This window comes from Xiphophorus hellerii, chromosome 1 (assembly GCF_003331165.1).
Source record: "Xiphophorus hellerii strain 12219 chromosome 1, Xiphophorus_hellerii-4.1, whole genome shotgun sequence".
In the NCBI taxonomy this organism is placed as follows: Eukaryota; Metazoa; Chordata; class Actinopteri; order Cyprinodontiformes; family Poeciliidae; genus Xiphophorus; species Xiphophorus hellerii.
The window spans coordinates 30,209,100-30,231,057 of NC_045672.1; the positions used below are offsets into that span (position 1 = coordinate 30,209,100).

Sequence of the window (21,958 nt, forward strand, 5' to 3'; positions counted from 1 at the left end):
TTTTTCATCAATATTAAGAAATGATTCAAAATAAACTCTCATATTTTGCTGAAAAGTTACTTGTAAATTAGTTCTGTCTTATTTTAAGTGTAGTAAAATATTTGCACTAGAATAGACTAGAAACTAGATCAAGAATACTTGGTGAGATTTTGTGTTTTTGCAGTGTAATCCAATCACAATGAAACAAAGCATTCTTAAATCTAGAGGGGAGGAGCAGCAGGAAGGCAGGTGCTTCTGCAGCTAAAACCTCAGAGTTTATAAAGGCCGTCCTTCTCTGCCTCCTGGTTCTTCAGGGGCCGTTTCACGGGGGACGAGACGATGTGGACGTCCGCTCTGCTGCTGGTGCTTCTCACTGTAACTTCACAAACTTTGGCAAGTGAGTATAGAAAATCATTTACTTTTTATTAAATTTATCAGCAATAAAATAAAATGTTGCATGAGACAAGATGCTGGGTCGCACAAATCAAATCAGAAGGTTAATCTTACCAACGGATCAAAGCTGTTTGTGAAATGTCCACACTTAACAGTAAATGTAATTTACCAGCCAGCAAACTTAACTGGCCACAAAAGAGGTTTAGATGGAAATTATTTACCACTTTATGCTGCTGGATGAGCATAAAAAAGTTAAATAAATGATGAAAAGTCGTTATTTACACTGCAAAATCACCAAATCTTACCAGTAAATCACAAAAACTAACTTAGAGGTAATAAGATTGTTTTAAGAAAAGAATTCCTTAATATTGATGAAAAAGTCTGTTTCATTGGAAGATTATTTCATTTAAAACAAGACATTTTTCCCATAAGTGAAATAATCTGAACTAGTAGGAACTAGTATTTTTTAATCAATATCAAGAAATTATTGACTATTTCTTGCTGAAAAGTTACTTATACATTACTTTGTTTTAAATTTTCCCTGTAAAGTAGACCAGATTTACTTGACAAGATTTTGTGTTTTCCCATTATTTGTAGATATTCTCTGACAAGTTGTTGACTTTATAGAAATTCTTCCTGTTGAGCATGCATGCAGCGACAGCAGAGAAGAAAAACTTTCCTTTGGCAAGAAGGATTACAGAGCAGAGACACAAAAACAGACAGAAGAACTGATGTACTTTCTATATTCATGAAAAGTCAAAAGTTAATAATATGAGTAGGAGAATGTTTGATTTGCTCTACAAACAGGAAATGTCAGACTAGGTGTAGCTTGTAGAGAAAACAAAACAGTTTAAATAACAGTAAATAATACAAATTGGAGAGCAGTAGAAGAAGAAATTGTCCTCCAACAGCCTAAGTGTATAGCTGTATAGCTGCAGAAATAACTCAGGATAACCTAAACCGCTAGCATGAGGCATCACAAATTCATCCCAACTCATTAGAAAAAGAGAAAAAATTTGGAATGACTTTCAGGAGAAAATAATATTGCTACTTTCTCAGGTTTGCAATGTTGTGTCTGAATGATTGGCAAAACCTCTGGAACAGTGAACAGATCAGACAACCAATGTGGACGTCTGGAGAAAACCAAAATATCCGCACAAAAACAGCGGCTGCTGAGGGGTCTGTAGCCACATGACCTGGGAACGTTGTATTCTAGACTCTGGGGTAAAAGCACATCACAGAAGTAAATCTAGCAAAACTGAAGTCTTGAAACGGTCTAGTCAAAGTAAAGAGTTGCATCTGATAAAGATGCTGCCCTGTTTGTTTTCCACCCATAATCACAGGCACAACATATCTGTTGTGTATTGATTATTTTGATGATGGAACTTGACCAAATGTAATGTTTGTTACTGGTTTCACAATTGGTGAATCTATTAAGTTTTTATGATATTTTATTTAATGTTTTTATGATGTAAAGCATAAAAACTTTATGCATTCGCTAAATTAACTTGAACTACCCTGTTGCTGAAATGTTAAATAAAATAATACAAATAAACTTGATTGATTTATTTATTGATGGATCTGTTAGAGAAACTGAAATCTGCTAAACTAAATGAATCGAAGTGACTTTAAAAAATGTATGTGTGCCAAAATTGGAATAAAATCATATTGAATGATTATTGCTTTAATTTTACCTTTTTCTTTTTAAATATCTCTGAACTAAACTTTCAAACATGTTGAATAAAAGCTGATTTCTGTTGAGTTGTTCCACTTGTTCCTTTAATAATCCCAATCAAATGTTTGATTTAGACAGGATTCTGTTTCCAGGCTGGATATTTTATCCCAAATCTGCCCTCAGACACTGTTAATCTGTAATATAATCCTGCACACACCCAGATTAGCGTCACATGAGAGAGATTGGTACCACAAGTTTTCACTGTTGGCTTAAAATAAAACATTCCAAACTCACTTTATGCAAAGTTGGTTAAAATCTCAATAAATTTAAGGAGATCTGAATAAATCATCCATAGTTTATTGATCAGAGTATCGATTCTTCATTTTTCAGAGGCTAAAAATCGCTTCACTCACTACCCATCATGGAACGCTAAAATGTACCCGATCTGGAAAGCAGGCGATCCGAAATATGAAGACTCCTGGAAAGGTCAGTGTGCTGAACAGTCCCAGATGTTTGTCAGCCACATCTGCAGGACTGATGGAGAAATATTTCTGATTTTTTACCTGTTCAGGTGGAAAGGTGAACTTCAATGTTAGGAATGATTCACCAACCCTGACTGGAGCCAAAGTCACGTTCACCATTGAACTGGAGTTCCCCCACAACCAGGAAGTTCTTTCTGATGGGAGGGTGGTCTGGGCTGAAGACTGTGTAGTCAATGGTAACACACGCACACACACACACTTATTGGGGTTTTGGATGAAAGGGGAAAGAAAACAAATGAGTTTTTTTGTAAAATGTGTAATCCAAGGGTGTATAAATTTTTTGAGTTAAAAATACTTGATACTCGAGTGCCAAAGAAAGAAAGAAAGAAAAGCTGTTTAAGGGGAGTGGATAGTTTTCCAGATACTGCATACGTCTCTCATAGTTATGTTTTCCAAGAAGTACATAAATAAAATATGAAATAACATTTTAACTGCAAATCATGTTAGTAAATTAACTCGTAGATGCAGTAAATCTTCAGATACAATGGGCGAGTTGGGGCGTAATTTGCTCCACATCCAAATCACTGACGGGGATTTGCAGGGTGGCATGTCTAGATAGGCCACCCCACCAGAGGGCGTAAGGCTCGAGCATTTGATGAATATTTATTGAAATTAAATAATAAAGAGCATCTTTTTCCATTCATGTAATTTGGCAGCATAGACAGAAGAGCTGCTTTGATTTGATTGATAAAACAATATTTGAGCACATGACTGTTTTTTGAAGGTTCTTTTTAGACATGTAGTCTAAAGAATTAGAGCATATTTAGATAACCATCTTTCATTTTCTTCTTACAGGAACAAAATATTTTAAGTCAGAACCAGTTTATCCAACAAAGGATGCAGACTGGGAAGCTGTTTTTCCAGATGGGACACCAGTAAAGGATGACAAGAAGCCGCCTTATGTGTTTGTGTGGAAAACTTGGGGTGAGTGGAGCTCTATTGAACTTATGGATAAACCACTGGAAAAAAATCAGTTTGTATTTGCTCTACATATCCCCAAAAAACAAGCACAATCAAACATAACTCTGTCAGATTAAAGTTAATGAGCAGAAATCAAACATAACTCTGTCAGATTAAAGTTAATGAGCAGAAATCAAACATAACTCTGTCAGATTAAAGTTAATGAGCAGAAATCAAACATAACTCTGTCAGATTAAAGTTAATGAGCAGATCAGGCTCTGCTGATGGATTTCTGTGTTTCTGCTGGTTTGCAGGTCAGTACTGGCAGGTAGCAGACGGGCCCTGCTCCTCTCTGACCATCAGTACGGATGACATCCCATTGGGCTCCTACACCATGGACATCGTCATCTATCACTACCGCAGCAAAGAAAAGTTTATTCCTCTGGGATATGCTTCTACGCAGTTTTCCATCACTGGTAAGTTTAGAGCTGAACAAAAAGTTACAAACAGAAGAGTAAGACTACATACAGGTCTAATCAAAGGTTTATTTACTCTAGTCATAGAAGTGAACCTTATGTCTATTTTGAGTTGTTGATGAATCTGACACTGATGATTGGGTTCAAATGTCAGAATCCAGGCTGGATTGGTAGAGTTGATTGAAATTGGTTCGTTTATTGTCTTTTCAGGAATGTTCACCAATTTCTAATATGTTTGGGTTTGGAAACTGGTTTTATTGTGTGTTTTGGATCACTAAAATGTTAGAAAACCCAAAAGATTGAGCAGAGTGTTTAAGAACAAGTCAAAATCCACCAACACACAATATTATCATGAACTGGAAACTGTGTCTACAAAGAAGTAAGTTTAATCAAGTGGCAAAAGTAAAAGAAACATGTACATGTAGTTATTTAATTATTAATTGGTTAATCCCCCAAAAAATTCTATTTCTAACATTGTGTAAAATAAATAAATGAAAAACCTGCAGAATGTGTCAATTTACTAGTAGATTAATTGATTAATCACCAGAACAATTGATAGATTAACCAATTACTAAGATAATCATCAGTTTGAAACGTCTGATCTCCTCAGATCAGATCCCCTTCGCCGTCTCCCTGGACCAAGTCAATGACATCGTGGCTGGAGACATGCGCTTCGTGCAGAACCGAGCCATCGCCTTCACCGTGACCCTCCATGACCCCAGCCAGTACCTCAGCAACGCAGACATCACCTTCAACTGGGACTTTGGCGATGAAAGCGGGGCGCTCATATCCAGAGAGATGACCGTCACTCACACGTACGTCAGCTCTGGATCGTTCAAACCGCAGGTGGTCATCCAGGCGGTCATCCCTGATAAGGCCTGCGACCCGCCATCCGACCCCCCGACCTCCAGCACCGGACCGACTGCCGACCAGGCAACCACAGGTCAGGAACCGATGCTGCTGGTTCATGTAATTTATACGGGTGAAGGGTGGAAACATCCATCCACCCATCCATCCATCCATCCATCCATCCATCCATCCATTCATCCATCCATCCATCCATCCATCCATCCATCCATCCATCCATCCATCCATCCATCCATCCATCCAAGCTTTTAATTTTTTTTAAATCGACTAAAATGTACAATCTCAGTAGGCTGTACTGTATTTTTCATTATATTGAACAGGACACTGAAATTTGATTAATTGACTTGAACCAGTCTAATTTCCAAATAGTGTCCTGGAATGAAAACATAAGATTTGCTAGTATATCAAGAATGTTGTGTTTTTTACGATTTCTTTTGTCTAGAAAATGCAAACTAATTCAACAACTTTCTGTGTGTGAAGTGAAAACTCCCGATCTGGTCTCTCCTGTTCCCAAACTGGTCTCCACTAAACCAGCTCATTTGAACATCAACATGGTTCTCTCAGACACCGAGGAGGACAACGCTGAAGGAGAAGCCTCCACTCCCTCCATGGTTCAGGCTGACCAGGAAGCTGCAGTAGCAAAGACTCCACCCCCAATAAACAAACTCCAAACAGGAAACAAGATGGCGGCAAGTAAGTTACCACGATCTGAGTACGATTAAAACTGGAGAGAGAAAGTTTCTGATTGACTAAAGGTTAAAAACAACAAAGTACTGAACCTCTGATCCATCCATCCATCCATCCATCCATCCATCCATCCATCCATCCATCCATCCATCCATCCATCCATCCATCCATCCATCCATCCATCCATCATCCATCCAAATATAAAAGAAAAAATCACTACAGACAATGTTTGATTCCTGCTTAAACTCTTAAAAATGTAAACTAAAAATGTCTCCTTTCTTGTAAGAAGTAAAAGTTTTGGTTTTTTGGAGTTAGATAAATACCTATATGTTTTTTGAGTAAGCATTCATATAAGAAAAAGTAACTAATTGTTCTGTTTGTGGCCAGATGGAAAGAGAACAGTGAGGCTGTCAGGGCGAGTTGCAGCCATTGCTGTTGCTAAGAGGGAAGCAGAGGACAAACCATCCGATGATGACTGTGTGATATATAGATATGGTTCCTTCTGCACTGGCATTGAAGTTTTTGGTGAGTTATTTTTAAACATCCACTGAAACAACATAAACATAAACAATGTTTTTATGTTGTTTCAGTTTGAAATGACCATAAATGATGCTCATCTTTTATTTTTTTCCAGAGGGCATTGAAAAAGTAGAGATTGTGCAAATGGAAAATGTTCTCATGACAACACCTCGAAAAGACACAAATGTTTTAGACATTACTGTGACCTGCCAAGGAAGGTGTGTAAGGAAGGCTTGCCATAATTTAGGGACATGAAGAAACTTGGATTTAACTTCAAGAAAGTTTTCATTTATTGGGTTTTCTTCATCCCAGTCATCCCAAAGAGGTCTGCAGTGTGATTCTGGACTCAGACTGCCTGAAGCCGATTCACATGGCGTGCAACCTGCTGGAGCCCTCCAAGGAGTGCCAGTTGGTGTTGCGTCACTTCTTTAATTCCTCTGGGGACTACTGCATCAACGTTTCCATGGCAAATGATGTCAGTTTAGCTGCTGCCACTGCCAGATTCACAGTTGACTTGGGTATGTAAGAAACCTGCAATGTGCCAGCGAATAAGAGACTCTGTCAGGTTTCTTGATTGTGGAAACTCTTTTGCAGGCTCAGGTTTGTCTTCCTCCGGCACCATCGTCATGCTGTTGGGTGTCCTGGTACTCATTCTCACAGTGGGAATTGTTGGATACTCCTACAAGTAGGAACTGTCATCTTCAACATCTTCTCTTGCTCAAACTTTCCACAGTGGTTTTTATCAAGTATCCCAGATTTACATCCAGAGCTTCTTTAATTTGCATGGATAAGAACATATTCAAATTAGACATATCTCCATCTTCCTCAGTACTGAAAACTACAGGCGCCCTTCATTGTTACAGCAGGGCCTGAAAGTCTTTTACTGACAGTTATCAGCTCTAATCTGCTTCCTTGTATCTAAATGTTGGAAGCTGAGTCTCAGGGTTGCTCACTCCCTGTTCAATTTTAAACTGGATCTCTATATGGCTAGGGATGACAACCTCCTGCAAACAGCTGAAATCTGTGACTCTGCAAGATGACTTTTCATACTTTGAACTCATTTTGAATACTGTGTACAAATGCAGCATGGCTAACAGCCACTGAAATGCTAGAAACAAAGTTATTGTTTACAGCTGATGTGTGGCTAGCAGCAAATATGTTGTTAATGGCTATTGTGTTGCTAACTGCTGATGCATGGCTAAAGCTAGTGTGTGACTAAAAGGAAATGTTTTACCACAACTTAATGTATTGCAAACTGCAAATGTGTCGCTAAGAGCTAACATGTTGCTAACATGTTGCCAATGTGCAAAGAGCTAGTGCATAGCTAACAATAGATATGTTGCTAACTGTTAATATGTGGCTAACAGTTAACGTGTTACAAAACAGCTAATGTATAGCTAACAACAGATATGTTGCTAGCTGCTAACAGCTAGAGTGTTAGCATCAAGTCTACTGCTAACAGCTAATATTCAAAGCTAATATTTAGTTAAAAGTTATAGTTAAGCTAACAGTGAATGTTTTGCCACTAGTTGGTGTTACAAACAGCTAATGATAGATGCTTATGGTACCTTATTATAAATACTTCTATTTTAACTATTCTCTGTAAAACGAAGGAAAAAAAGATAAAAAATGTTAACTTGTCTTATTGGGAGACTATGTTCATTTCTGTGGCAGAAAAAAAATTCAAGAACTCAGTATCTCAATATATCAAGAGTACTGACCAACCCATTCACATTCTTAATTGTGTGGGGTTCTGTTAAATAATTCACAGGCTTGAATTACAAAATGTATCAGTGTAAACATAATGTCTATATTTCTGCTTTGCACAGGCGTCTTAAACCATACCATCCTTTAAAGGAAGCTGCATCTGAAGGCCCACAGCTCAGTGGGGTTCGCAGCAGCGCTGCAGCTTCGATGCTCTGGAACTCCCTAAACAGACGAGGAGCCATCGACAACAGCCCTCTGCTGCAGGACAGGCCGCTGTAAATCCCCAGCATCAAACAAATAAAGCCCTTGAGAGGCATTTTATACTTTTTTTTTCTAAATAAAGGCCTCACAAATATGAAATAAGTAGTGTTAAATCAAGCAGTACCTTTAACTCATTTTTTAGATATGCTGATTTTTTTTAACTTTCTTTAAAGAAGTGTGAACAAAACCTCTTGGACATGAACAAAACTGGATTTTGATGTTTTAATTAAATGTCTAAAATGTTTATGTTTTTGCATGTTAATTAAAGTTATCTGAAATTTATAGTATACATGCAAAATGTTGGATAATTTTAATCACTTTGAATCTACTCACCAGGTCAACATTTGTAGAAGCCCCACACTGCAACTTTTAGGCACCGCCCATCAACACACCTGAATCAAATGGCTTATCAGCATCTCTAAGCTCTGCAATGGCTTGGTAAAGAAAACAGTCATGTGATTCAGGTGTGCAGAAGTGGGATGCTACCAAAAGTTGTATTACAGTAGATCTGGAAGTTTTGATTTGAGCATGTTTAGATAAATAATCAGACAAACAACTTTTCACATCACAGAGATTTTATTCAGAACAAAGCCAAACTTGACAATTTCAGGAGTTTTATTCAAACAGCAAACCCGATACTTTGATGGACAAACATCTCTGGTCTGAATGCATTTAAGAATGTGTTGTGACAAATTATTTCCTGTCCAACTTTATTGTGGTTCTTTCAATACTCTTCTCCTTCCTCCTCTCCCTCACCCTCAATGGAGTCGACTCCAACCTCCTCATAATCCTTCTCCAGAGCTGCCATGTCCTCCCTGGCCTCAGAGAACTCTCCCTCCTCCATTCCCTCACCCACATACCAGTGGACGAATGCACGCTTGGCGTACATCAGGTCAAACTTGTGATCCAGCCGAGCCCAGGCCTCTGCAATAGCAGTGGTGTTGCTCAGCATGCACACAGCCCTCTGGACCTTGGCGAGGTCACCACCAGGAACCACAGTTGGTGGCTGGTAGTTGATGCCAACCTTGAAACCAGTGGGACACCAGTCCACAAACTGGATGGTGCGTTTGGTTTTGATGGTGGCAATGGCAGCGTTAACGTCTTTGGGCACCACATCACCACGAAAAAGTAGGCAGCAGGCCATGTACTTGCCATGGCGAGGGTCACATTTCACCATCTGATTGGCCGGCTCGAAGCAGGCGTTTGTGATCTCAGCCACTGAGAGCTGCTCATGGTAAGCCTTCTCTGCAGAGATCACAGGGGCGTAGGTGGCCAGAGGGAAGTGGATACGAGGGTATGGCACCAAGTTGGTCTGGAACTCAGTCAGATCAACATTCAGGGCACCATCAAAACGGAGAGACGCAGTGATGGAGGACACGATCTGGCTGATCAGCCTGTTCAGGTTGGTGTAGGTGGGGCGTTCGATGTCGAGGTTCCTGCGGCAGATATCATAGATGGCCTCGTTGTCCACCATGAAGGCACAGTCTGAGTGTTCCAGGGTGGTGTGGGTGGTCAGGATGGAGTTGTAGGGCTCCACGACAGCTGTGGACACCTGGGGAGCTGGGTAGATGGAGAACTCCAGCTTGGACTTCTTTCCATAGTCCACAGAGAGACGCTCCATCAGCAGGGAGGTGAAACCAGAACCAGTTCCTCCACCAAAGCTGTGGAAGACCAGGAAGCCCTGCAGGCCTGTGCACTGGTCAGCCTGAGGACAAAGATGGAAACCAAAATCAATTGCTGATTGACAATTCAGAGACAAATTTGGAAATTACCGGCATTAAGTTTACCCACCAGCTTTCGGATCCTGTCCAGAACCAGGTCGATGATCTCTTTTCCAATGGTGTAGTGTCCTCTGGCGTAGTTGTTGGCAGCATCTTCCTTCCCAGTGATCAGCTGCTCAGGGTGGAACAGCTGGCGGTAAGTCCCAGTGCGAACCTCATCTGAGCAGAAAAATTAAACATCAAATTAATTTAGGTTTACAGATTTTTCCACGTTAAGTACCAAGTTTATTTGTATGGCAGAAGTGATCTTGCTTACCGATGACAGTGGGCTCCAGGTCTACAAAAACGGCTCTGGGGACGTGCTTCCCTGCTCCTGTCTCACTGAAGAAGGTGTTGAAGGAGTCATCTCCTCCTCCAAGAGTCTTGTCACTGGGCATCTGTCCGTCTGGCTGGATCCCATGCTCCAGGCAGTAGAGCTCCCAGCAGGCATTGCCGATCTGAACACCGGCCTGACCAACGTGGATGGAGATGCACTCACGCTGAGGAGCAAAGGGCAAGGAAAAAGATTTGTCAATTTAGATTAAACCAATACAGTCTTTAGTACATTAACACATCCAAATTCTGGAGACATCTAAGTGCTCCCCCTGTCTGTTATGACTAGGTACTGCAGCAGGAGGAGGCACCACCCTGCACCACAATCGGCAGGGGATTCAGAATGCCTGCCAGCAGAAGCCCCCTCTCTCGTTTTTGATCCGCTTTTTTTCATGCTCTGGCCTTTTTCTCCAACTCCTGCATCTAGTTTGCAAGCATAAGCACACATGCAAATTAATTTGCATGGGCACAGGCGGGACACTCTGTGAGCCTGGAATATTCCACTTGATCTCCCTGGAGATGCACAATCACAGCGGATGCTTGAACACAAAATGAGAAAAAGAATAAAAAAACAGACCTTCCCCTCCAAATCTGTTGTATAATTCAAGTTTATTTAATCAGATTGTTTGCAGTAAGAAGGTAAATTTAATTAAAACTATGTTGTTATTTGAAATTAAGCTTAGAATAACATGAATTATTTATTTTTCGTAAATTATATATTGGGTCACGTTAAGAAAAAAATGAAAGCAATCTTAGTGTCTCCATCCATATACAGTACAAACCGCCCTTCTCTAGCTTTATTAAAAACGTGTAAATATTCATGTTTTGGTTTATAAATAGATCAAATGGGAATATTTATAACAAAACATAAATAATAAAGTAAACAAGTTTTTTTAATTAACATTTTATACAGATTTATTGCTCTCATTGTGTGTCTAAATGCCCCCAGTCAATGCATTGTTCTCATCTCCAAACAATGACAATCACACTGTGCCACAACTGCTCACCAATCTGTGCATCATCTATATAATCTGACAGCTTCCATTCATTCAAAATGTAATTAAAATATACAGTAAACATCTGATACGTCGATTAGAATAAAATACCCCCACGTGTTAAAAGCTTTACGCATCGAAAGAAGAAAATCCTTCCCGACGTCGTGTGACAGCCGAGACGCCGGCTGGGGATGAATCCTGACCAATTTCTGCCTCACAAATTCCTCCAGTCGAGATTTATTTACCACAAATAATAATAAAAACTCACCATTTTTCCGTCTGAGGTTCAAGGAGGAAGAGGAGAAGGAGAAAATGCCAAGAAGGAGGCTTTGTAAAAAACGGGGTGTTTGCGTTGCGTGTTGTACCCAACGGGGTCGATGCAACAACTGCTGAATGGGAGGGCGGCGCAGGCAGATTTATGCAGGCAGGGCAGCGGATTTGCTCCTGTGCTGAGTGGAAAAAACACGATTCTACCGCCGCCATTTGGTGATGCTGCGCAGATCAGACTGCAGGATATTTTAGGGTTTTTAAATAAGCAAAAAATGTAAACAGATTAACCTCAGTAATATAATAATAATAATAATAATAATAATAATAATAATAATAATAATGTTTATTTTGTGATTTATTTTCGCTCTCTCATATGGTGCTTATATGCAATAGTTTTGACGTGATGGGTGAGTTCAGACAACGCTCATTTATTATCCGTGCACCAGCCTCCACCTGGGTGTGGCATCTTCTCACAGCATTTCAGACAAATAAGAGTAAATGACGCCTAAGACTGAGATGTTCCTGCAGGTTAAGAGGCTTCAGTCACAAGCTGACGTCTGCAGGGCGTTCATGTTGCAGAGACCTGCTGTGATGGTGTCAGTCCGGCATGGCAGCTTCTTGCCTCTTCTCCCTCTTTGTCCCAGATCCTCTGCAATGATGTCATCCAGTGGGGCGATCACGTGGCTGCCCGTGTCTCTGCCGTTCAGCAGCACAGAGGCTGGGTTCATGCAGCTTCTTCTGGTTCTGGCCTGTTCAAGGAACTGAAACTGCCTGAAAAGCACTTTGTGTGAAATAATGCAAAGCGTCTGGGAAGTGCAAGACGGTGGCTATTAGGGATCTCCAGCTTTAAATGCTGTTTATGAAAATCTGTTTTTCAGTCAAAAATCTGAATCTTAATGTAGGATTTCTTTTTCTGTCCTAAAACAAGGGCGCTGATGATGTATCACACTCGAAATGACTTCAAGGATGAAAGGGAAGAACAGGAAAGAGCTGTGGCTGTGAGCCAGGACTGTTTGAGAACATTCCCATCTCCTCCTCCTTCTCTCCTTTCCTCCTCTCTCCCCAGCAGCTGTGAAGCAGGGAGGGTCATAGCAGCTGCTCAGCACGAACAGAGAGGAGGATGGGAATGCTGGGGATGGGAGTGGTCCTTCGTGGCATGGAGTTCACTGTATTGCATCGACGCAAACTGAGAACCTGATACCCAACACTGTGACAGAGCATATTCTCCGTCTGTCGCAGAACGCTTCCTGTATGAGAGTGCAAGCAAAAAAAACCCCAGAAATATCAAATGAAAATTGTAATAAACTATTTTAAGTCTGTTGACTTCCTGGATATGATGACTCACTGATATAAGAATAAAAGAAAATACATCTGCACATGTAGAAGTTTCTATACTTTTTGGGTATGTCTGCACCACTTTGCAACGCTAGAGACTCACATTTCTGCTCACCTTTCTTTGAAAAATATTAGAGGTTTATTACAACAAAGAAGCATTTCTTCAGGTTTGGTCTTTGACTGAACCATTCAGTCAAGAACTGAATCAAAACCAGTCCCCAGTTGCTATGAGGGAAATGGCCATTGGGAACACTGGGTCACTTACAGGTGGCCTGGCTGCTGGCCGCTTTGGGGCAGGACCCAAGGTCCAGTTCAGGTCACACTTAATAAAAAACAATCCATGCCGCTCATGTGGCTCTCTCTGGCATATGCCACATGAGCGGCATGGATTGTTTTTTGAGCCACATGGCATATGCTGATAATTTATAACAATGTGCCACATGGCACATTATTCTAAATATGTATTTTGTTTGCTGCTGAAAAACGCAGCACACAAGAAGAATAAAAGACACATTTCAAAATCCAACCATGGTTTTGTTGTCAGTGGATGTTTGTTGTTAAAAGTAGCCCACTAATTGCCCACAGTCAAAGAAGGTGTAGCATGACTCTAACCACTGTTTCATGGAGATTATTTTGTTGTTAGCAACTAAGGGGCTTAAAGACGTGTTGGGTCTAAAAGCGTTTGTGGTCATTGTTTCTGAAAGGTGATAGTTTAGGAAAGATAACAAAAAACCCCAAGATAAAGAGCTGCTTTGTCTCATCCATTTTGAAGTCACAGCACACCATCCTCATGGGAAGAGCGGATGGGCGTTTCCCTCACAGAGACAAGACATGGAGATCTGGGGAGAGAGAAAGATCACATCCCCCCCCCTGCACACGGCACAGCCTCCTAATGGAGCTGCAGTTTAAGCTGGGTCACGTGTTGCCCAGATGAAGGCGCTCTCTGTGTGTGGTTACAGGGCTGTTTCCAGGCAACTCCTTTATTCAGCTTGTAGGAACCGTTAAATCTTAGGAGCAGGGATGGAGGGGGAAGGGTTGGATGTCCACAGCTCTCTGTGGCCTGCATCCCTCATGTGTGACAGGGCAGTTTGACCTCTTTTTAATGAAAGAAGACTGTAAAGTCTGGCCAAACAACAGCAGATAAAATCAGACTTAGACCACATCCGTCATGTAAAAGCAGGGGTTTTTTTGCATGACCATTTTTGCATTAAACATTATGATGTGAGTCAGTTCCATAGGATGTACAAAAAATCTGAATAAAATATGTTAGACATGTTTTTAATTATGCTTTGCGATGCTTTTAAGGCTGTGCAAATTCTGAAATATCATCATGAAGTTTGGAATATTTGAAATAGGTTTAGAAATTCTGGACAAAATTTACAAGATAATGAATTAAATGATAAGGTGAAAACATTCTCTAACATGTTACTCATAAAAAGCTCAAGTATTGCCCTAATAGTGCATTTTGGAGATTTTTCCAGATGAAAATAAAACAAGCAAGGTTAATAGGAAATCTGAGATATATTGCTTATTATGGGGTAGGTATTATGTAGAATTCAATTTGCAGGCCACATTTACAGATCTGGATCTAGCATTATCTAAATCCCAGCTCTGGAGCAACTCACCACCATTTTTAAAAATATGTTTGGCTTTTTGTTGCTGTTTTCAACTAACAAAAGACTGAAGAGGACTCTATCTGTTAGCCATAATGACGCATCCTCTGGATGATGCTGCATCCTGTAGAATGGGCGTCCACTCTGGAGATTTGAAAAGAAATCAATATATCTTCCTGATGATACTGTACATGTTGTCTCACAGTTTGCTGTCTGATTCTTTCTTCTTATTTTTTTGTCATATTTAATGAAATACATTAAAAAAAATCAACAATCATTTGTTTAAAAAAATTGTGAAAGGAATGTCATATATCATGTCTTATTCCTGCTATAATAAAATATATTATTGGTGCTACAAGTTTGCTTTTTTAATTTTTCAATTGATTTTTTCATATAAAAACGATACAAAAACTGTTTTACTACAGTTCTTATCAGGCTGACCAAGTTTTTATTTTATTTTATTTTTTACATTATTTTAAAAATTACGCAGCATTTTCTACTCAAGCAGAAACGCCATGATGCTTGCAGTACAATACCAGGAGGGCAGGCTACCAGCTGGGTGGGGTTGATGGGCGGAGACTCCCCTGAGCTTCGGAATGGTCCAATAGAAATCAACGAAATCATTGCGAGCCTCAAAGTGACAGGAAATGGACCAATAGGAGTGGAGAAGTTGCCGGCGCCGGGGCTCTACTCGCATATATAGCTCCGGCATCATCATGTTCGCCATTATCTCTTACATCGACCTCATAACTGTCGTATTGTAAGACTCCTTTTCCGAGGAGACTCTTCCGTCCTCTTTCACAACTTCAGCAAAACAACATGGTAAGAACCTTTAACAAGCTTTGCAAAAAGGACATAACTGAGGTCTAGGTGATGGTGTATAGGGAGATAATTTGATTTAAACAGTAAAAATAAATGTATTTACGACAATGAATGAAGTTTGGAGGCATTTAAACTGTATTTTTTTTCCAGCTTCAAACGCTTTATTTATGCTACAAAGCGCAGGTGAAAATGTCATGTTTGATGGAGGGAGGGGTTCTGGCGAGGTTCGGATGGGGACGTGGCGGGCAGTCTGGACAAAAGAGTCTCTTCACCCCACCCTCCTTGGTGGACAGTGGGAATAACGAAGGCTTTATTATCCCAGCCCCCTTGGCATGACTGAAACCCCGGTCAGCATCACAAGGTAACAGCTGGAGGCTGTGGCTGTAATTTAGTGGCAGGCAGAGTGACCCACTCCCACCGAAACCTTATCCGGACTGAAAATGGATTAAATGCACAGTCAGCATGGCGTCGGTCATTAAAAATGCAGACGAGTAATGGACACTCCGGACTCGTTCCTAATGGCTATCAGCAAGGCTGAACAGAGTCTATGTAGCTCCGCGATTTTCAATGGTCATATAAGCGTTAAAGCTTTATGGTCATAAAAGATATCGAGGTTACCGCTAGTCGATCAGATTTAAGAGTTTTCACGTAAATTTAAAGACTCAAACAAACATCACCGGTTGCCTAAGTGACGCGTTTGTTGCGTAGCAACGCAGTTCCAGACACAACTGCATTGCGCAAGGAAAAAAAGAGAAAGAGTAACAAAATGCCGCGAGATTAGCAAACCCAAATGAACGTCTTCTTATTCAGCTGATTTAACAGTACATTTTAACCATGAACTTCAGGTCCAAAGCTGAAAAATTGAATTTCTGTCGAAAATTATTAATCATGATAGTTATATTTATCACATGCATCACATAAGTTGTTTTTTCTTTCATTCACAGGTGTTAATAAAAGTCTTTTTTCTTAATCAGTATGAAATAGTTTTAGTAAACTGTTAAAATTCTCCTAATTTATTTCTTTTTTTCTTTTTCTCACAGCGTGAGTGCATCTCCATCCACGTTGGTCAGGCCGGTGTTCAGATCGGCAATGCCTGCTGGGAGCTCTACTGCCTGGAGCATGGGATCCAGCCGGACGGACAGATGCCCAGTGACAAGACCATTGGAGGAGGAGATGACTCCTTCAACACCTTCTTCAGTGAGACAGGAGCAGGGAAGCACGTCCCCAGAGCCGTTTTTGTAGACCTGGAGCCCACTGTCATCGGTAAGCAAGATCACTTCTGCCATACAAATAAACTTGGTATTTAACGTGAAAAAATTGTAAATCTAAATTAATTTGATGTTTAATTTTTCTGCTCAGATGAGGTTCGTTCTGGAACTTACCGCCAGCTGTTCCACCCAGAGCAGCTGATCACTGGGAAGGAAGATGCTGCCAACAACTACGCCAGAGGGCACTACACCATTGGCAAAGAGATCATCGACCTGGTTCTGGACAGGATCCGAAAACTGGTGGGTGAATTCACACACGGAGCTCTTAAATTTGTTTCCAAAATGTTTAATATGGAAGAGCACATCTACATGGTAGGAAATTACATAGAAAAAGTAAAGTTTTAATCACCTTATTGTAAGAACAACGAAATGTACTCTGGTAACATGCAGCATTCCTTGTTTTTTGTTTGTATCCTCAGGCTGACCAGTGCACAGGCCTGCAGGGCTTCCTGGTCTTCCACAGCTTTGGTGGAGGAACCGGTTCTGGTTTCACCTCCCTGCTGATGGAACGTCTCTCTGTGGACTATGGAAAGAAGTCCAAGCTGGAGTTCTCCATCTACCCAGCTCCCCAGGTGTCCACAGCTGTCGTGGAGCCCTACAACTCCATCCTGACCACCCACACCACCCTGGAACACTCCGACTGTGCCTTCATGGTGGACAACGAGGCCATCTATGATATCTGCCGCAGGAACCTCGACATCGAACGCCCCACCTACACCAACCTGAACAGGCTGATCGGCCAGATCGTGTCCTCCATCACGGCGTCTCTCCGTTTTGATGGTGCCCTGAATGTTGATCTGACTGAGTTCCAGACCAACTTGGTGCCATACCCTCGTATCCACTTCCCTCTGGCCACCTACGCCCCTGTGATCTCTGCAGAGAAGGCTTACCATGAGCAGCTCTCAGTGGCTGAGATCACAAACGCCTGCTTCGAGCCGGCCAATCAGATGGTGAAATGTGACCCTCGCCACGGCAAGTACATGGCCTGCTGCCTCTTGTACCGTGGTGATGTGGTGCCCAAAGATGTCAATGCTGCCATTGCCACCATCAAAACCAAACGCACCATCCAGTTTGTGGACTGGTGTCCCACTGGTTTCAAGGTTGGCATCAACTACCAGCCACCAACTGTGGTTCCTGGTGGTGACCTCGCCAAGGTCCAGAGGGCTGTGTGCATGCTGAGCAACACCACTGCTATTGCAGAGGCCTGGGCTCGGCTGGATCACAAGTTTGACCTGATGTACGCCAAGCGTGCGTTCGTCCACTGGTATGTGGGTGAGGGAATGGAGGAGGGAGAGTTCTCCGAGGCCAGGGAGGACATGGCAGCTCTGGAGAAGGATTACGAGGAGGTTGGAGTTGACTCCATTGAGGGTGAGGGAGAGGAGGAAGGAGAAGAGTATTGAAAGAACCACAGAGAAGTCAGGAAAGCAGAAAGTGATTACATGCACTGTGTTCTTGAATGCATTCCAAACAGAGATGTTCGTCCATCAAAGTATCATGTTTGCCGTTTGAATAAAACTCCTGAAATGATCAAGTTTGGCTTTGTTCTGAATAAAATCTCTGATTTAAAGTTTTGTCTTGTATTCATTTAAAAAACCTATTTTCAATGTGCTATGAATGCATTGCGTCTGGTACATTGCAGACATGTCAGTTATCTGAATGGTATTATCAGAAATTCTCAGCTTTTATGTTTTATAGCATGCTGCCCTCCAGTGGCTACACAGAATAAATATCAATAGTCCCTACAAGATTAAAATGTAAAATCTTTCAACCAAGAAGTCTCCAAAAACACAATTAACCATCCTATGTTTCTTATGTTGATGAATATGACTCAGAATAGGGGATATGGATGACCAGAGCACTCCCAAAATCCGTTACCTGAGCCCAAGAGAATATCTAACTTTTTTCTTTCAGTGTCATGATGATCTCTGAAAGTTTTCCAACACATCAGTACTATTTAGATGCTCACACACTTGATTAGCAATTATTTTCTCATAGTTTATATAAGACAGGAAGCTTATGCCTGTAATTTAAGTCACTTTGAAACATCCAGCCATCCATCTATTTTTTAAGAGCCTTGTCCCCTAGTGGGGTCAGGAGGGCTGCTGGTGTCTATCTCCAGCTACGTTCTGGGCAAGAGGCGGGGTCACCCTGGACAGGTCACCAGTCTGTCACAGGGCAACAGAGACAGACAGAACAACCAGGCACACACCTAGGGAGAATTTAGAGAGACCAATTAACCTGTCATGTTTTTGGACTGTGGGAGGAACCCGGTGTACCCAGAGAACATGCCAACTCTGTGCAGAAAGACCCTGGGTCGGGAATCAAACCCAGGACCTTCCTGCTGCAAGGCAACAGTGCTACAAACTGAACCACTGTGCAGCCCAAACATAGGGTAGCATATATATTGCCCATCAAACATTACCACAGAATCTAATTGATTGAAACAATTTGTTAAAGATTTAATTAGTTACCATGTAAGCCTGCAGTACCAAGGATAGATTATCTAAAATGGGGGCAGTAGTCAAAGGGAACACTTTCATTTGGTTGGCATTAGGTCCAAGATACAAGTTGAAGGTTTTGATGAAACATTTATAAATCTCAGATCAGATTCAGTGATGCATCACTTACTGAGGAGCAATGGATGGCTCCAACAGAAACCTAGCAATTTTCTCTGTGAAGGGTCTTTATACAGCAGTCAACCATTTTTCCAGGTTAAATACAACTCTAGATAAGCAGAGCACCATTTTAGTAGAAGAATTAAACGAGAGGCAACATGAATTTTCTTTAGTTACATTATCCAGGCATGTTTAGTCATTCCATAAGGGCAGCTTTGCAGAAATTGCTTTCAGTCCAACATAAGGAATGGAAAGAAAATACAACAAAGGGACAATTAGTGCAGCAAGACATCTTTATTTTGAACATACAGAAGTGTAGACAGACAATGCTGCGTTTAATATTCTTCTCCTTCATCCTCATCTCCCAAGCTATCAGCTCCAACCTCCTCATAATCCTTCTCCAGAGCTGCCATGTCCTCCCTGGCCTCGGAGAACTCTCCCTCCTCCATTCCCTCACCCACATACCAGTGGACGAACGCACGCTTGGCGTACATCAGGTCAAACTTGTGATCCAGCCGAGCCCAGGCCTCTGCAATAGCAGTGGTGTTGCTCAGCATGCACACAGCCCTCTGGACCTTGGCGAGGTCACCACCAGGAACCACAGTTGGTGGCTGGTAGTTGATGCCAACCTTGAAACCAGTGGGACACCAGTCCACAAACTGGATGGAGCGTTTGGTTTTGATGGTGGCAATGGCAGCGTTGACATCTTTGGGCACCACGTCGCCACGGTACAAGAGGCAGCAGGCCATGTACTTGCCATGGCGAGGGTCACATTTCACCAACTGATTGGCCGGCTCGAAGCAGGAATTTGTGATCTCAGCTACAGTGAGCTGCTCATGGTAAGCCTTCTCTGCAGAGATCACAGGGGCGTAGGTGGCCAGAGGGAAGTGGATACGAGGGTATGGCACCAAGTTGGTCTGGAACTCAGTCAGATCAACATTCAGGGCACCATCAAAACGGAGAGACGCAGTGATGGAGGACACGATCTGGCTGATCAGCCTGTTCAGGTTGGTGTAGGTGGGGCGTTCGATGTCGAGGTTCCTGCGGCAGATATCATAGATGGCCTCGTTGTCCACCATGAAGGCACAGTCGGAGTGCTCCAGGGTGGTGTGGGTGGTCAGGATGGAGTTGTAGGGCTCCACAACAGCTGTGGACACCTGGGGAGCTGGGTAAACAGAAAACTCCAGCTTGGACTTCTTTCCATAGTCCACAGAGAGACGCTCCATCAGCAGGGAGGTGAAACCAGAACCGGTTCCTCCACCAAAGCTGTGGAAGACCAGGAAGCCCTGCAGGCCTGTGCACTGGTCAGACTGAGGATACAAATAAAAAACAAGGAATGCGGCATGTTACCAGAGTACATTTTGTTGTTCTTACAATAAGGTGATTAAAACTTTCATGTAAATGTTCTGTTCCAAATTAAACATTTTGCAAAGAAATTTAAAATCTCTGTCTGAATTCACCCACCAGCTTACGGATCCTGTCCAGAACCAGGTCGATGATCTCTTTGCCAATGGTGTAGTGTCCTCTGGCGTAGTTGTTGGCAGCATCTTCCTTCCCAGTGATCAGCTGCTCTGGGTGGAACAGCTGGCGGTAAGTTCCAGAACGAACCTCATCTGGAAAACACAAATTTATAGTATCATGAGCATTTTAAAGGTAGTTTTTCAAAATCAATCACAAATAGTCAAGCTTACCAATGACGGAGGGCTCCAGGTCTACAAAAACAGCTCTAGGGACGTGCTTCCCTGCTCCTGTCTCACTGAAGAAGGTGTTGAAGGAGTCATCTCCCCCTCCAATGGTCTTGTCACTGGGCATCTGTCCGTCCGGCTGGATCCCATGCTCCAGGCAGTAGAGCTCCCAGCAGGCATTGCCGATCTGAACACCGGCCTGACCAACGTGCACTGAGATACATTCACGCTGTGAAGAAGAAAACATTTTAGTTCTTGTAAAAAGTTCAATTTCTAAAGAAGGCCACATGTCTTGTCCTATTATAGTCAATAGCCTCAAGGTCATTAGTCACATGGTGTGCACACTGCACCTCGCTTATCAGGGAGAAAAAAAGAAGAAAAATTTAATAAGTGCCTTTATAAGGAACTAAAAACCAGAACCAGATGACTGTAATCTCTTGGGGCATTAGACAAAGAAACACGCCCCTAAGAGATAAATTGCTTTTTTCTTTCCACGCTAGAGTTGGGTGATGGAAGAGAACAGCACAGCTGCAACGGATTAAATGGGTCAATATGAAAATTTGGCAACACAATCTGCCAGTTCAACCATGAAAAAGCAGTGAAGCCGAGCGCGTTAAGCTTTTGTCACAAAAGGCAGGGACTGTGGTTTCAACAGAGGCCTGTTCAAAAAGGCGCTGAAACAGAGGAATGCGTCATGCTCTGCGACTCCGAAAAGAGGCCAAAGAACAGCCGGAAACACGCCCATGACTCAACTTACATTTCGGCTGAGGGAAGCCTAGCCACTTAAAAAAAAAAAAAAAAAAAACAAAGAAAAAAAAAAAAAAGAAAATCCTACCTTCAGAAAGCTTATATTCAAAGGCATAAAAAAAAAACCATAAACAACTTTTAATATGTAAATACCGACGTTAATGTCTGATTAAACCATTGTTTAAGCTCAACAGAGACGACTCAAAAAACGACCACTATTTATAACAAAAGAAAAACGGACCGATGCATTTATAGTTTCATACTCACCATGTTTCCACAAAATCTTTAGTGCTAGGATGGATGAGGAAGAAGAACAAAAAACTAGTTTTCTCCCACGGAGAGACTGTTAAGAGTCTGTTGCAAGAGAGGAAACTGATGAAAAGAAGGAAGACAGGCGGTGCCTATATACCGGCTTATGAAGGCAGGGCTTAATCTTATTGGTTGGATGTCACATGACACGTATTCCTATTGGTCGAGATCAAATTAAATTGGCAGATAATGTTACGACA

At 41.8% G+C, this 21,958-nt stretch overlaps 3 protein-coding genes across 4 annotated transcripts; 2 read left to right on the forward strand and 1 right to left on the reverse strand.

The window, feature by feature from the left end:
- The first annotated feature begins 276 nt into the window (after positions 1-276).
- Positions 277-8,293, forward strand: pmelb (premelanosome protein b). The gene is made up of 12 exons (XM_032562096.1): positions 277-376; positions 2,438-2,533; positions 2,619-2,765; positions 3,385-3,513; positions 3,804-3,965; positions 4,576-4,908; positions 5,313-5,525; positions 5,907-6,044; positions 6,154-6,256; positions 6,351-6,556; positions 6,633-6,723; positions 7,868-8,293. Exons 1-12 carry the CDS (start codon positions 319-321, stop codon positions 8,022-8,024), a joined length of 1,833 nt encoding a protein of 610 aa, XP_032417987.1. The 5' UTR covers positions 277-318; the 3' UTR covers positions 8,025-8,293.
- Positions 8,294-8,563: 270 nt separating this feature from the next.
- LOC116718175 (tubulin alpha-1B chain-like) lies at positions 8,564-21,853 on the reverse strand. 2 transcript variants are annotated; one of them, XM_032559879.1, is made up of 5 exons: positions 21,717-21,853; positions 20,709-20,931; positions 20,482-20,630; positions 19,401-20,327; positions 8,564-8,784 (listed from the first exon to the last, which is right to left on the reverse strand). In XM_032559879.1, the coding sequence occupies exons 1-5, from the start codon at positions 21,717-21,719 to the stop codon at positions 8,731-8,733; spliced, it is 1,356 nt and encodes a 451-aa protein (XP_032415770.1). In that variant the 5' UTR covers positions 21,720-21,853; the 3' UTR covers positions 8,564-8,730. The 2 variants fall into 2 exon arrangements, with proteins under 2 accessions (XP_032415770.1, XP_032415775.1); XM_032559884.1 differs by lacking the exons at positions 19,401-20,327; positions 20,482-20,630; positions 20,709-20,931; positions 21,717-21,853 and adding exons at positions 9,798-9,946; positions 10,044-10,266; positions 11,363-11,543 and having other exon boundaries at positions 8,564-9,711.
- On the forward strand, positions 15,000-17,969 carry LOC116718187 (tubulin alpha-1A chain). The gene is made up of 4 exons (XM_032559892.1): positions 15,000-15,134; positions 16,175-16,397; positions 16,494-16,642; positions 16,822-17,969. The coding sequence occupies exons 1-4, from the start codon at positions 15,132-15,134 to the stop codon at positions 17,800-17,802; spliced, it is 1,356 nt and encodes a 451-aa protein (XP_032415783.1). The 5' UTR covers positions 15,000-15,131; the 3' UTR covers positions 17,803-17,969.
- Positions 21,854-21,958: the final 105 nt, after the last annotated feature.